Source organism: Pelobates fuscus, chromosome 8, assembly GCF_036172605.1.
Source record: "Pelobates fuscus isolate aPelFus1 chromosome 8, aPelFus1.pri, whole genome shotgun sequence".
Taxonomy (NCBI): Eukaryota; Metazoa; Chordata; class Amphibia; order Anura; family Pelobatidae; genus Pelobates; species Pelobates fuscus.
The window spans coordinates 148,428,584-148,444,085 of NC_086324.1; the positions used below are offsets into that span (position 1 = coordinate 148,428,584).

The window sequence follows — 15,502 nt, forward strand, 5'->3', positions numbered from 1 at the left end:
CCGGGGGGGGGGGGAGGAAAGTAGGGTGATGTCACAGCACAACGGGAATGTAACAGGGGAAGAGGTGAAAGTCATCCTCCCCCTCCCACGACCCCGCCATATCTGCCAAGTGACCCTATGTAGGGGTAACAGTCTCTATTCTGCTCTGTGTCAGTGTGTATCATGGTCTCTGAGGACGGGGAACAGTCTCTATTCTGCTCTGTGTCAGTGTGTATCAGGGCAGGGCTTTGAGGACAGGTGTCAATGTTAGGTGATTTCTGCTCTTTATGGATTAAAAGCAGACTCTGCATCAACTGTGCAATTTTCCATGGGAGTTTTGCCATGGATCCCCCTCCGGCATGCCACAGTCCAGGTGTTAGTCCCCTTGAAACAACTTTTCCATCACTTTTGTGGCCAGAAAGAGTCCCTGTTGGTTTTAAAATTCGCCTGCCCATTGAAGTCAATGGCGGTTCGCCGGTTCGCGAACATTTGCGGAAGTTCGCGTTCGCCGTTCGCGAACCGAAAATTTCGGGTTCGCGACAACACTATCAAGGTGTTATAAATGCTGTTTCTATTTCAGTCATTTGTTTAAGTCAACATAAAACAATATAAGACCTTGAGGTCCTTGGTGTCACTATTAGATGGTCGTTGGACTTGTAGACCATGATTTTACTTCACCTGATATGACAATAGGAGATCCAAAAACATCATGCACTTCACTTTAATTATGTTGTTATCAACATATATTGGAGGGGGTAGAGCATAATGTGGAGGAAGGGGAGCAGAAATTTCCAGTGAATATCTTGGAATATTTTTCAAAACTCATTATTTTGATAATCACCAGACCACACTTACATGCTTCTACCTGAATTTGCCCCAAGCTAGCTTCCGTGGGAACTCCCAAAACATTCTAAATTTGACTCATTTGGATCTTTTCTCCAAAATTAGACCAAAAGATAAAAAGGGACAATAAAGCCACTATAACCATTTCATCTGATTGCATTGCACAAACAGATTCCTTGCTCCACAACCACTTCTAAAAGCAGAAATGATAATGGAGGCTGGAGTAACCCTTTAAATAAGACAAACCCAAGAATAGTTCACTTAAAGGACCACTATAGGCCCCCAGACCACTTCAGCTCAATGAAGTGGTCTGGGTGCCAGGTCTCCCTAGTTTTAACCCTTCAGCTGAAAACATAGCAGTTTTAGAGAAATTGCTATGTTTACACTGAGGGTTAATCGAGCCTCTAGTGGCTGCCCTGACAGCCACTAGAGGCCGCTTCCGCTGGACGTCCATAGGAAAGCATTACTATGGGCGGTTTGAATGCGCGTGGCTCTTGCCACGCATGCGCATTTAGCGCTGACGTCTGCAGGAGGCGGAAAGGTCACCAGAGTCAAGGGAGCTCGGCGCTGGAGAAGGTAAGTGGCTAAAGGGGTTTTAAATCCTTCAGGCCAGCGGAGAGGAGCCATAAGGGTGGGATGGACCTAATAACCCTATAGTGCCAGGAAAACAAGTTTGTTTTCCTGGCACTATAGTGGTCCTTTAAGTTGGTTTTCATCTGCAACATGTGTTCTCATTACTAAATGTGAGAAGTTTCTTTGGGGGGAAAAGTGTGATAGAGTGAAAAAAAAGAAACACATTCTAAAAACAAGAGCCGGAGTAAAAGAGAGAACATGATACAAAGAACTGAGAAAAGGAAAAGGAATAAGCTAAAAGGAAAACAAAGAAAAGTGAAAGTGTCTGAGGAGGGGGTTGGGCTCAGATGGAATAGAACAAACATTATGTATCCTTGAAATGGGATTCGGGGCTAGATTTAAAAACAAAATTATTTTTTTTCTATCAAGAACTTGAGAAGACAGTGCTATGGCAATGTAAAATGCACGGCTTGGACACACAAAACACTGAACGCAGAGTCTATAACAAACTAGATCATAATAAAAGAGTACTCAAACATATTAAACAATTTTATTAAGCAGATTAGCAATTTATATCTTTACCATACAAACTGCATTAACAAACAACGAATACTCCTCCAAGTGCACAAAATCCAGGTGGTACTTCCTGATATATACATGATGGCACAGACCTCGAAGGACAAGGAGTCATATTCTGGAAACACTCAAAAAAGTACAAGGATACTCTTTAGTCTGAATTTTGGTGAAATCGGCCCCTTTCACCATGGGAACTGGACACTTATCAATAGGAAATATTTAACCCAAAAGTCAGACTCTTCATATAACTACATATGGAGTTGTACTTCTACTTTTTGGCCATCCCTGCTTGATGTAATGCCTTTTTAGCAATTTGGTCCTTATAGTTAATTCCAATATGGAACAGTGTTTTAGCATCAGCAAGGTTCGATGTAGCTGCAGGTGCCATCTAATTTGTGTATTCTGTGCCAGCCTGCTGTGTTTAATGACCAGGATAAAAGGTACGGAATGTTGCATTCCTCCAACGTTTAAAAAGCCACATGGTTCTTGAAAGCACTCACCCTTGGACAAGATACAAACAGTAACTGAAATTATGACTCAATTCTGAAGTTCTCCCGAGATCCTGATAAGCAGAGCATTATCATTTTGGCTTTAGTTGCCCTGAGATGTACCTACCTACTTATATAACAACAACAACAAAAAAAAACAAAGTCAACTCTTAGTTTAAAATCCAACCTCTTTAGGGTCTTTAAACCACGATAAGGGTAAAAGTACAGCAATGGGTTTGCTGACAACTTATTAAGAGATAAATGAAAGGCACATTAAAAAAAAAACAAAGCAAATTTTCATCTTTGGATTTAACAAGATAATGAAAAAAAGAGAGGCATCGGTTTACAAAAGACCAGCACTGCAGTGTTTTGTCAATAGAGCAAACAATCTCATTCAACAAGAAACAAATGAATAGGGGGGGGAAATAAAAAAAAAAAAGTTATGCATGTATCGTCCACTAGGGGGTAACACTAGATTGTCTATAAACTATTATCCCACTAACCTGGAGTATGTGTATTTGCTCAGGAGTACTGAACACAGAGGCCAAAAGGTTATTTCATCACTCATTAATTTACCAGAAATGGGTATCCTGTATCTGTAAGAAGCAGATAATGCTGAATCTCTCTGCTTTGTTTAGAGAGACAGCCAGATCTGGTTCACTACAGATATAGAATATGGCGCCGAACGAGACCCAGAAATTAAATATTTCTTCTGTTTTCAGAATGTATCTGTACAAATCAAATTCTATCACTAACAGTATGTTACAAGCTTACAGGAGTGTTTGCTTAAGTATAACTGCTCACAAATAATTCGGAATGCTATGTTACAGGACACGGTGTAGTTAGGGCTGTAAACATGAAGGATCCACTGACGTTTGGAGGCTCAGGTGCACAGGTCCTAGTGTGCCTGAAAATACAAAGGTTCTACTGCATTATGGTCGGATAAATGGGCCTGGCCCTCCAATGGGAGAGTCTTAAAGCTACAAGTAGGGCAGCCCCATTTAAATGCTTGCCAGCATTGGCGTAGTCTTTTCTGTATAGAACTCTGCTGTGTTCCAGTGTCTTCATATAAAGGTAGTGCACAATATACGCGTTGGCTTCTTGAACTCTCTGCCACATCGACGCAGGTTTATGTTTTGTTCTTGTCTTTTCCCTTAAACAGGCCTGAAAAGCTGAACCTGGATCTTCTCTTGAGATTGGGCTCTGGACTCTCCTTCTGTTGGGGATCTGCTAAAAGAGAAAATAATAGGACTTACATTTTATTTGGGCAACATGGAGTAAAAGAGGGATTAATAGAATTTATAGAGGATGCTAATGTTCTAAGATTCTGGCCATCATCAGAAACAGGAAGAAAACCAACTTGTGCTATGCATCGATTTAAGAGCTCAACTATATTGATGAAAATATCTAGCTATTTATTTACTGGTCTTTTAGTTTAAGGAAACACAAGGTCCTGCCGAGCAGATAACTGCAGACAATCTTGAATTCTAATAGAATGGTTATAACTTATACTATATACGGTTTAAATGAATTTATTAGTCACCCATCTAGTGTGAATGAAAAGTAAATAAACTCTTAGTAAAGTTCACTATTAATATTAAGTAGTAATAATAATAATGTGCTGGCAGACAGAACTGAAATGTATTTTGTGAGCGATATTACTTACAAGTTGCTGTAACAATGCAGATAATATTTAAAAAGGCACTATTGCTTTTGTTTTGGTGTAGTTCTTTGTTTATTGAATAACATCTGACATTAAAGGCATAGGTTTCCCCCTTCGGAAGACTCTTTATTATTTGGGGTCATGCATTCTTTGTATTTTTACTGGGCAGACCCACACTGCTGAGTGTCCTGTTGCCTCCAGTATGGATCTCCTTGCTGTCAGGTTCACACATCGAGGGTCTAACATGTCAATGAGCTGTGGGGCACTGTTTCTTTTGTGCTCATCGCGACAGATACGATTCCAGGTCCCTATAGAAGGATTCTGTCATTCTGCTGTGTTCCCTGCCCTAGCGTGTAACTTTGATCAGAATCCAGAATTATTGTGGTTTCTCTAGGTTATGGGCTTCTATTGCCTATGCCAGAAACTGCTCTGTAAAACTCCGAGCCTGTATATCGTTCAATGCCATTTCCTGACCAGGTGAGCATTCCTTTTACTCCGATATCCTGTGCCTCGATCAGGCACATTACAGGCTAGATTCCTGACCCTGCGCATTCTGTTGGAGTGGACGTTGCGCTTATGTGTATTACTGTCCGACCACCAAAGCTAAAATGCACTGGACTTTAAACATGGCTACGGCTAAAGCATCCAAGTAAACCGGTGTCGAAATTCAAATGACATCTTTATTATTATTATTATTATTGCCATTTATATAGCGCCAACAGATTCCGTAGCGCTTTACAATATTATGAGAGGGGATTATACTATAAAATAGGACAATTACAAATAAACTTACAGGAATAATAGGTTGAAGAGGACCCTGCTCAATCGAGCTTATATTCTATAGGAGGTGGGGTGTAAAACACATTAGGACAGGAATTTGCAATCAAATAAGGTGGGCTGCCCTTTAGGAGAGGGCAACAGACAGGTATGTGAGGTAGGGGTTAGTCTTGGAGGCCATAAGCTTTCCTAAAGAGATTGGTTTTAAGGCACTTCTTAAAAGATGCAAGACTAGGGGAGAGTCTGATGGCGGTAGGCAGGCTATTCCATAGGAAGGGAGCCGCCCGTGAGAAGTCCTGCAAGCGCGAGTTGGCCGTACGGGTGCGGACAACGGACAGGAGGTGGTCACGGGCAGAGCGGAGAAACCGAGAAGGGACATACCTATGGATCTGTGAGGAGATATAAGAGGGGCTAGAGTTGTTCAGTGCTTTATAGGTGTGAGTTAGTACCTTGAATTGACTCCTATAGCATACAGGAAGCCAATGTAAGGACTGGCAGAGGGGTGAGGTGTGAGAGAAACGAGTAGAGAGGAAAATCAGTCTAGCAGCAGCGTTCATTGCGGACTGTAGGGGTGCAGTACGGCTTTTGGGAAGACCAATCAGGAGAGGGTTACAATAATCCATGCGGGAAATTACTAGAGCATGGACAAGCTCCCTGGTAGTATCTGGTGCAAGAAAGGGGCGGATGTGGGCTATGTTTTTAAGATGGAATCTACAGGATTTGGCAACATGCTGGATGTGAGGCTCAAAGGTGAGACCAGAGTCAAGTATGACGCCAAGACAGCGCGCTTGCAAGGATGGACTGATGTTAGTACCAGAAACTTGAAGGGAGAGCGAAAGAGGAGGATCAGTATTAGGAGGAGGAAAGACAAGGAGCTCAGTTATTGAGAGATTGAGTTTCAGAAAGCGGGAGAACATCCAGTCAGAGATGGAAGAAAGGCAAGCAGTGACATGTTGCAGGACGGCAGGGGAGAGATCCGGGGAGGAGAGATATAGCTGGGTGTCATCAGCGTACAGGTGGTAGTGGAATCCAAAAGAGGTAATAAGTTTTCCAAGAGAGGCAGTATAAAGAGAAAATAGAAGGGGACCAAGGACGGAGCCTTGGGGGACTCCAACCGAGACAGGACGAGGGGAGGAGGTATCATTAGAAAAAGAGACACTGAATGAGCGTTGGGCGAGATAAGAGGAAAACCACGAGAGGACAGAGTCACAGAGACCAAGCGATTGAAGAGTTTGAAGAAGGAGAGCATGATCAACGGTGTCAAAGGCCGCTGAGAGGTCAAGAAGAATTAGTATGGAGTAGTGGCCTTTGGATTTAGCTGCGATTAGGTCGTTAGTAACTTTGATAAGGGCAGTCTCTGTAGAGTGGAGAGGGCGGAAGCCAGATTGAAGGGGGTCAAGGAAAGAGTTGGAATTGAGGAAATAAGACACACGGGTAAAGACAAGTCTTTAATATACTATATCATCATTTTATAGAGAATTATCACTATGCATCCATTTTCAACTACCGTACTTCTCTCCATTATCCACCTCCCCCCCACCCGAATTTGAGTTTTATTTTATATAAGGCCTGAAATTAAACTAGATCTGTCACCTGAGGGGTTTTCCAATTTACTGAACCCTTTCAAGTGACTTGTCCTAAAACACATTCAACATTCTGCACATTCAACATTGGTGACTCATTAACAGTGCTGCAATAAAACACGTGTTTTCCTGCACATAACGCAAATAATCTACATTGGTGTCAAAGTGCATTTATATAGAAAGTATTACAATTTGCTTGATGTATAAAATGTTTTAAAAGTGTTCAAGGTACTATTTAAATTATTATTATAATTGTTCGTAAATAGGTAATCGTTAAAGGTTTAACCCTACGTCATATTCAGTCTGACTATCATCAGAAAACAACTTTTTTCAGGCATAGAGCCAATAGCAGGTTATTTAAGCTTCTCACTGATATTAAGCATTTCAAGGAGTTAAAAAAAAATTAATAAAAAAAAAATAAAATAAAAAAAACTTGCTTTGAATTTTAGGAGCAGTAGAGTAAAGTTTTACCTGAATGTTTTTCAATCATTGCTTTCATTACTTCATCTTCCTCTTTTTCTCTGCAGAGAAAACAACACGTAACTCTATTTAGCAATATTTAATTAAAATCCCTTCCCGAAGAAAAACTAAATTATTTTACCTCCTGAACACGTGCAGAGAAATTCACTTAAAAGTGAATGGAATTTTAGGGCAAAATAGCAAAACTAAACATTTTTACACACTTTGGAAGTGTTTTACATTATTTTTTAGCTTTTTTTGAACTGTCTGCCATGAAGGTCCTAGTGGTAAAATAGTCTAGCAATTCAATGTTCCTTTTGACATAACACAACAGTGAAACACAGAGAAACCACTAGGGGGCGTAGCGCACAGTAGCAAGCAGCATTTGGCAACATTTTATTATTTGATTATCCATTTATTTATTTTTTTATTATATTTAATTGTACATCAGGAATTAATTTGCTACAAGAGCATAGATAATGCTAACAAGAATAATCAGAAATTTCATTTAGCCATAAAAAAATATTACAACATATCCCTTTCATTGTAAAGTGCTAAAAACGTTCAATGGTGTTCTCCCTCCTGAATATGTCCTGCAGGGAATACAACCTGTGACTCTAAGGTTTGAATGAGTTCTGCAGTGTGTGTTTTAAATCATTAGCCATTTTTCACAAGTTTGACGACTGCAAAATCAGTGTCGCTTACTAAAGTTTGAATTTATTTATTTATTTTAACTCCCCCTCCCCCCCCCCCCCCCCCCCCACCATGCCTCCAAAAAAAAAAAAAAATCCAGGGGTATGTGTGCAGGACCGGTTATAAAATCCTAGGCCCTTCAGCTGTTGTGAGACTACAATTCCCATAACTGTTGGCCGGCAATTAGCTGTCAGAATATTATTAGACATTAAGTTCCAAACACCTGGAGGGCCACATTTGGACAGTCCTGGGGTGGAATAAAAAAAAGCAGTAAAGAGAGCCATGTCTCACCGGATTCTGTCTTCATCCAAACACTCTATGATCTCACTCCGGTCATTGACTATCAACAGGTACTTTTCAAGCAGTTCCTTTTCTCTTTCAGTTTCCTTTGCAGTCTTCAGACTCTCTGGAGGAAAGAAAAATATAAATATATATATTTTTTTTTAATAAAATGGTGATCGCAATCCAGGTTAAATGTTTAAAACAGCGCTGTCACTTTAAACTTTTAATTACATTTATATAAACATTCACATGTACTGCATTACACACATGGTCACTGAGAAGGGCCGATGGGAAAAGCCATGATCTTGCACAATTCACAAGAGGTGGCACAGGAATCTTCATTCACAAGAAGATCAGTGGCAAATCCCGTGGTTAAAGGCACCCATCTTATACCAATACAAAAGCATGAGGGTACAAGAAGGATGCGGCTCCTGGCAACATCATCTACCAGGAGCTGAAAAGAGTTAGGTGTTGCCACCAAGAGGAAGACTGGCAAATATATCTCCCAGCCGCTTCCCATGCAGCAAAAATATTACCTACGGCGGGCAAAATCTCTGTATAAAGCACTCATGCATTTACAAATTATAGATCTATTTACCTCTTTACTGATTAGCGCACAGGGAGTTGATTACTGGAATCTTCTCCTTATGGAAACAACTTTAACTAAGCCCACCCTCATTTATTTTTTTATTTTTTTACCTTTACATTTTATTAGATTTTTTTTTTTTTTGTACTTTGCACAGCTCAGCTCTGTAGCATATGTCGGTACTCTACAAAAAAAATAAATAAATAAATTCAAAAAAAACTTTATATTCTGATCTCTAGAAATTATTTTTTAGAAAAACTCTGTTTTATAAATGATGTGGAGTGGTTTTTACTCACATCTGCACCTAAGCCCATCCCCACTTTATATTTCCCTATAAAGCCCCTTCCATCCAATTCCCAGGTCAATTTTAATAAGCATTATACATAACAGATACAGTGCGCACAAGGCTAGATTTTAGGGTCATTGATGTCTTAAAAAAAAAAAAAAAAAAAAAAAAAAAAAAAAAGTAGCGTCTATATATTTAGATATAATATTTCTATTAACATGTTTTTCCTTTCTCTCTCAATTTTTTTGCCTATTTTTCCAGTTTAAAATGATTATCTAATAAAAGATAAGTGTTGCGAGTTTTCTAAAGTTCCGTCTTCAGAATTCCTGTAACCGACGCGTTGTCAACCAACTGATCACAGTCTTTGCTTTAGCACATACAGAAAAGATAGAGCTTCTATTCTATATGCCACACCTATGCTTGTAATTCCATTCACTGGTGTGGTTGATCTCTCTACTTGGCCCCGGGGCTCCCTTCAGTTTTCTAGACATTTTAACAGAGGGATTGCAAAGCCGGGGAGAAAGACATGTGTTCAGCAATATAAACCACCCTCTCACCAAGATTAGGTTGTGTTTACTGATCGCTGCTGCTCACCTGGCTTGTTCATTAAATTCCTGAGCTCGGTTTCAACGTCAAGTTGCTGGCTCTCCAACACCTGTGTCCTAGAACTGCAGGCACAAGACACAACAACAGAGAAAAATAAATTCGAGAATAAAACGTGCGGCCAGGGCTCTTTAAGAACAAGTAGCTCCATAAGATTTTGATAAAAAGAGTGGATGTTTACACAAGAAAATAAAATGCCAAAATATGCACAGACCCAACCCAGCCAGTTCCCAATTCCCGATTAATATAGCAATCACAAATTCATTACTGGTAGATTGTGAAAAATGCATGTATCAACATATGTTCATTCCTTACGGCTCAAGATTTTTTTTCAAAGGAAGATCTCAATTATAGAATCAAAAGAGGAACAGTCACGTCGGTGGAAATTACAGCACTGAATAAACTATTGAAATTCACCTGTAATTCTTGCTAACGATTTGTTTACATGATGCCCTGGTTTCTTTAACCCCTTAAAGACATGTGAAATATTCCGCCATGATTCACTTTTATTTCTGAATTTGTGTCCTTAAGGGGTTAAAATGTGATGAGAGATTTAGCAAGTGACATCACAATCCAGATCAGTCCAGGCACAGTCATGGCCCATTATGCAAATGAGGAGGAAATCATTAACACGGTTTCTGTTTCTTCTCTTCCAAAAACGATGTTCAACGATGAAAAAAGGGCCATATTGCTAAGGATGATTGACAGAGAGCCAAGATGGAAGCATCCACTTCTAGCATAGAGATAACTAAAGCAGAGTGTACATTTAAAAGTAATATTTTTTTTCTTTAAAACCTCCATACTAAATATTTAATAAACATTGGGTATAAGTAGAAAGAATATTAAATTTCACTTTTAAAGAATCTAGAACGGAATTGAATGTCTTGAATTAGCACCACCAAAGCACTGTGTGGCTGGATAGATAGATAGATAGATATATATGTATGTATATATATAGTAAGCTGTTGTGGGCCAACATGTTAGAACAATTAAAGTCTACAGTGGTGTTATTGTGACCTAGTGTTGCTTTAAAAGCTTTGTCCATGAGATCACTTTGAGATACGGTTAGGTCCACTGTAAGGAGCAAGAAATGTGTCAACCAACATACACAGGCATGATCATTTATGTACCTACATACACAGGCATGATCATTTATGTACCTACATACACAGGCATGATCATTTATGTACCTACATACACAGGCATGATCATTTATGTACCAACATACACAGGCATGATCATTTATGTACCTACATACACAGGCATGATCATTTATGTACCAACATACACAGGCATGATCATTTATGTACCAACATACACAGGCATGATCATTTATGTACCTACATACACAGGCATGATCATTTATGTACAAAATAGAGTAGGGGATTATCTGCTAAACACAGATCAAATGGAAAAACATAGCGTTTAACTGTGTGAGAGTAAATGAGGATATATAGTTAACAATTGGCCACTCACAAATTTTCAGATGTAAAAAAGCCTTGAGTGTAATCTTTTTCTTCAAAGTTTTCTATGTTCATCCTCACACTCCCATCAGTAGTTTAGGAATATTTGCTCAAAAGAGAAAATATATATGGAAAAACAAGGTGCAATTCCAGAGTAAAGTAAAAAAGAGATTTAATAACTTACATATCTGTTAAAAACAATAAGCATATCACCACTGGGACGCCCAGTTAATTGTTAACTATATATCCTCATTTACTCTCACACGCTATGTTTTTCCATTTGATCTGTGTTTAGCAGATATTCCCCTACTCTATTTTGTATGTATGCTGAAGACAAGAGGAAGTCTTTGGGGACCTTTTCTGGATACTTCACCTTATACAGGGAAGCTCCATTTTTTGTATACTAATCACTATTTTCACTGGAGTTGTGTTCACATATTTTGTTTGTTTGCATGATCATTTATGTAACAACATACACAGGCATTATCATTTATGTGCCTACATGCACAGGCATGAATCTATACATACATGTAGTTTAGCTCAGACTCGCGTCTCAGCAGCAGCTGTTTCTCATGAATAAGCTTGAACCAGTCTACCATGAGTGCATCCTCCGAGTCATCTGTAAAGGACAGGAAAATTTTAGCAAATGTGACAAAGACTTTCAACCATTATTTTTTATTTCTTAATGCAATATACAGAAAAGAAAAAAAGTTCAAAGCACTAAATAATAGCTGATCTGTGATAGGCCTTCTGCAATCCTAAGGTTATGAAATGTGTCAACTTCCCACAAAACCGTCTGAAAGTAACTTAAATACAAACAGCACCACTTCAAATAGATTGTGTGTGTGTGTGGTGTATATGGTACAATTAAGAGTAGTAACATTTAGCTTTTTTATAAAACCCAATTTGAGCAAAACATTACCACTCATTTGATCGTTCAAGAATGTAAAATGAGAAGGAGCCTCTTCTACTTAACCAACACGTACATTGCTTAGAAGGACTATGGTGCAGTTCAGATACCGTGTTGGGTTGAACCCCTGTGTAAATTACTTGCACATGCAACAATGTAAAAACATTTTCCCCCTCAACTAAATGGTGCTTACAGCTGGACTGTGTTTGATCCTCACTCACTGGAATGAGAAAATGTTGCGCGAGGGTTGAAAGAAAAAGTATTGATGAACATTTTGTCTACTAGTCTAACCAAGTCTTCTTAGCAGTGAGAGATATTGGTGTAGTTACCGTGCATGTTTTTTTTGTTTTTTGTTTTAATAAATAAATATAAAGTGCATCTATCATTTTAGAAGGAAAAAAACAAACAAAAGCAAGATGAGATTTGTCGTAATTCTGGAGAGGAAGCACTTTCGGTGATTGTCATGCTCCTTTAAGATTATAATTTATCAGCCTGGTTCAATTAAATAGGCATAGGTTTCATGTTGGATTTTAAGTGAATGGTACCAGAAAGCATAAATCACTAGGCTAAGACTCCATACCCAATCATTGTCAGCCAGAAGCAAGGTGCACTTGAAAACTAGCGGTGTAAGTCACAGCTCTGTGATTGGCTGTAGCCAACAGAACAAAAACGCACACCTTTATGAAGTTCTATACTACAAGATAAATAAAACGGCTCAGTTCTAGAACGACTCATGTTCTATAAATTCTCATCACCCGATTTCTAATCTATTCCCACCCGCTCTCACCTCCATCGCTGCTGCGAAGCTGCTTCTCCAGGTCCACTCCACGCAACTCCAAATAGTCCAGTTCCTGCTCGATAATCTGGAGCTCCTGTTGGATGTATTCCTCTGGAATGTATTCTGAATTAAGCTGTAATGAGATCAAAATGACCTTATTGATTCCCTTTTATATAGTCGGTTACGATTATACCCTGTGATCTCCATAAAAGATACAAATATAAGACAGCTTGCACGATCCAGCATTATTATTTTTTTTGAAGAACCTTCATCGTTATAATGCTCGTAAAATGCAGACCGTGACAGCGCGAGATCTACATCAATCTATGTATCGGGGATTGACAACTCTTTATACAAAGTAACAGCGGATTCATCTATTTATATTGCTGTAGTTGTTGTACTGCCTGGAGTCTTTAGCATCAATTGTCAGTTTATGATCAAACAATGTTATATTAGTTTCAGTTAAAGCAAGGGTCTTCTCAGCATAGAGAGAATGTTGGGGACCATGCCTGTCCTTGCTGATAATGCCAAGTTCACCCATTGATAATGACGGTTTCACCAGACTCAACAGCACTTGTTTAGAAACCTGAAAATCCACATTTAGGGTCAGGGGGGGTCTATCAAAGATCGTTAGAAGTAACCAACTGCCATCACTCTCAGCTAAGCAAAGTGAGTTATGGTCACCAGCACCGCAAGTGTTCACATTAAAGGACCACTATAGTGCCAGGAAAACAAACTCGTAGGTCCCACCCTCAGGGCCCCCCTCCCACTGGGCTGAAGGGGTTAAAACCCCTTCAGCCACTTACCTTTTTCCAGCGCTGGGCTCCCTCTGTGCTGGGGAACTCTCCTCCATCTGCAGACGTCAGATCCACGCGCGCATTCAAACCGCCCATAGGAAAGCATTTCTCAATGCTTTCCTATGGACATCCAGCGCCTTCTCACTGTGATTTTCACAGTGAGAATCGCGAAAGCACCTCTAGCGGCTGTCAGTGAGACAGCCACTAGAGGTTGGATTAACCCTAAAACTCTCTAAAACTGCTAGGTTTTCAGCTGCAGGGTTAAAACTAGAGGGACCTGGCACCCAGACCACTTCATTGAGCCGAAGTGGCCTGGGTGCCTATAGAGGTCCTTTAAGCCATGGTTATTAGGGGTACCCAGTTGTACCCCTGTGTTTTAAGGACAAAGAGCTACTACAGAGAGTATTTTTCTATACCGCACACTGTAAAAACGCATGCTGTCATGACAGATGCTGTAGAGATTTGTTCTCTAATGAATGGAGCAAAATTGAAGTATGGCCATAAAGTCAGTAAACAATGTATGTGCTCCGTTAGCTGCTTTAATTTTAGAGTATTGAAAATATAAAACTTTACAAATGATCTAATGTAACAATTTACTGTTAGAGATGTTGTGTTAAACAAATAGAAATTAAACAAATTATTTTGGAGTTCTGCATTTGAGAAAATGTGCACTTTTTTTTTTTTTTTTTTTTTTTACTGAAAATCTAAAAAAATATTCTAATAATAGATATCAGTTTGGGAAATGGTTTGTAAGGGCACTGCAAGATATTCGCAGCTTATCAGCTTCCCAGTGCTGATAAGGGTGGAAAATATGACAATTTAACTTCCATAGTATCCAAGTGGCCTCGATTTAGGTCCCGATAGACCCCAGTTTTTTGGATAAAATGGTCTCTTTGCACAATGAGCTGTAGTTGTCATTGTGCTTTACATGAACTTTAAACTTGGTATTTAGTGTCTTTATAGGAATACATTAATCACAGGAACGGCTTTGAATACAAACAAAAACATAATAAACCACAGGTCTGTACAAACCTTGTTTTGTGATGTTCCTTTTTTATTATCCATGAAATTTGGGGGCTTATAGTTGGAAGTTTTAACTGAAAAAAAAAAAAAATTATAATTAGTAGGAAAACAATATATATATTACAAATATGAAAAAGGCAGAAGGCCAATAAACACAATCTTAATACATATTTAAACATTTTTGCACACAACCAAAAAAAAAAAACAAACCAAACAAAAACAAAAACGAATGCCCTTATGAACAAATTCTATTTATTTACGTAGGTGAATACATTACGGTTTTAATTATTTATGTCTTATGCGATTGTGGCCACTCAAACACGTAATTCATTCTGTAATCCAATTAGGATATATTGGGACACACTGGTAATTACGTTGCTAACTTCGCATTATGCAGCAAACATTACACAGAATATGACCTGACATGTGATGGGATTTCCAGTTTACCTTCCCGCTCACATGACTCAGAAGGGTGAGGCGGAGGAAGTTTTTTTTCGTGTTCTAGAGAAAGGTATTGTGCAACACTGAGATTATTGAAAGCATACAGTGACCTGGCTCAGTCACCTGACCGCGGACGAAACGAGCTATAAATAATACAGGTGGATATTTAAAACAGAAGCACGGTACTAATGTTGCCAAAAGTAATGGGAGGAATTTGTTTTCACCCACGAGGTGTGGGAAACAAATCATCAAGTAGCTGTAAGAATAATGAACGGATTGGTATATAGATCAGTCGGACTTCATATATTTAATATAGAAACCACTGAATGCTTAAAATTTAGTGTGAATTAGAGAATGTATAAAATGGTCTATAGCAGTCATGGCTCATCAATTTTATATTGTTGGATAACTTTTTAAAATTATTTAGTAATTGTTGAATAAACTTTTAAAATATTTTATTCAAAATATTAAAATATCCCCAAAAATACTTTACATATAAAATAAAAATGTGCCACACAAAAATAGGGGGAAGGGAATGGAAACCATTATCCACGATTTTTAAAGGACGACTATAGGCGCCCAGACCACTTCAGCTCAATGAAGTGGTCTGAGTGCCAGGTTCATCTAGGATTAACCCTTTCTGCTGTAAACATAGCAGTTTCAAAGAAACTGCTATGTTTACAAATGGGTTAATCCAGC

General features: G+C 38.9%; 1 protein-coding gene across 3 annotated transcripts in view; it reads right to left on the reverse strand.

Moving 5' to 3' along the window:
• Nucleotides 1-1,948: 1,948 nt before the first annotated feature.
• MICALL2 (MICAL like 2) overlaps nt 1,949-15,502 on the reverse strand; it is a 53,127-nt gene continuing 39,573 nt past the window's right edge. For 2 of the 3 annotated variants that reach the window (XM_063430424.1, XM_063430421.1), the window contains exons 13-19: nt 14,372-14,436; nt 12,552-12,675; nt 11,383-11,473; nt 9,383-9,456; nt 7,926-8,040; nt 6,954-7,003; nt 1,949-3,689 (exon numbers count right to left, since the gene is read on the reverse strand). In XM_063430424.1, the coding sequence (XP_063286494.1) occupies nt 3,589-3,689; nt 6,954-7,003; nt 7,926-8,040; nt 9,383-9,456; nt 11,383-11,473; nt 12,552-12,675; nt 14,372-14,436 (620 nt within the window). In that variant the 3' untranslated portion in view covers nt 1,949-3,588. The remainder of the gene's footprint in view (nt 3,690-6,953; nt 7,004-7,925; nt 8,041-9,382; nt 9,457-11,382; nt 11,474-12,551; nt 12,676-14,371; nt 14,437-15,502) is intronic. The other variant, XM_063430423.1, reaches the window with a different exon arrangement.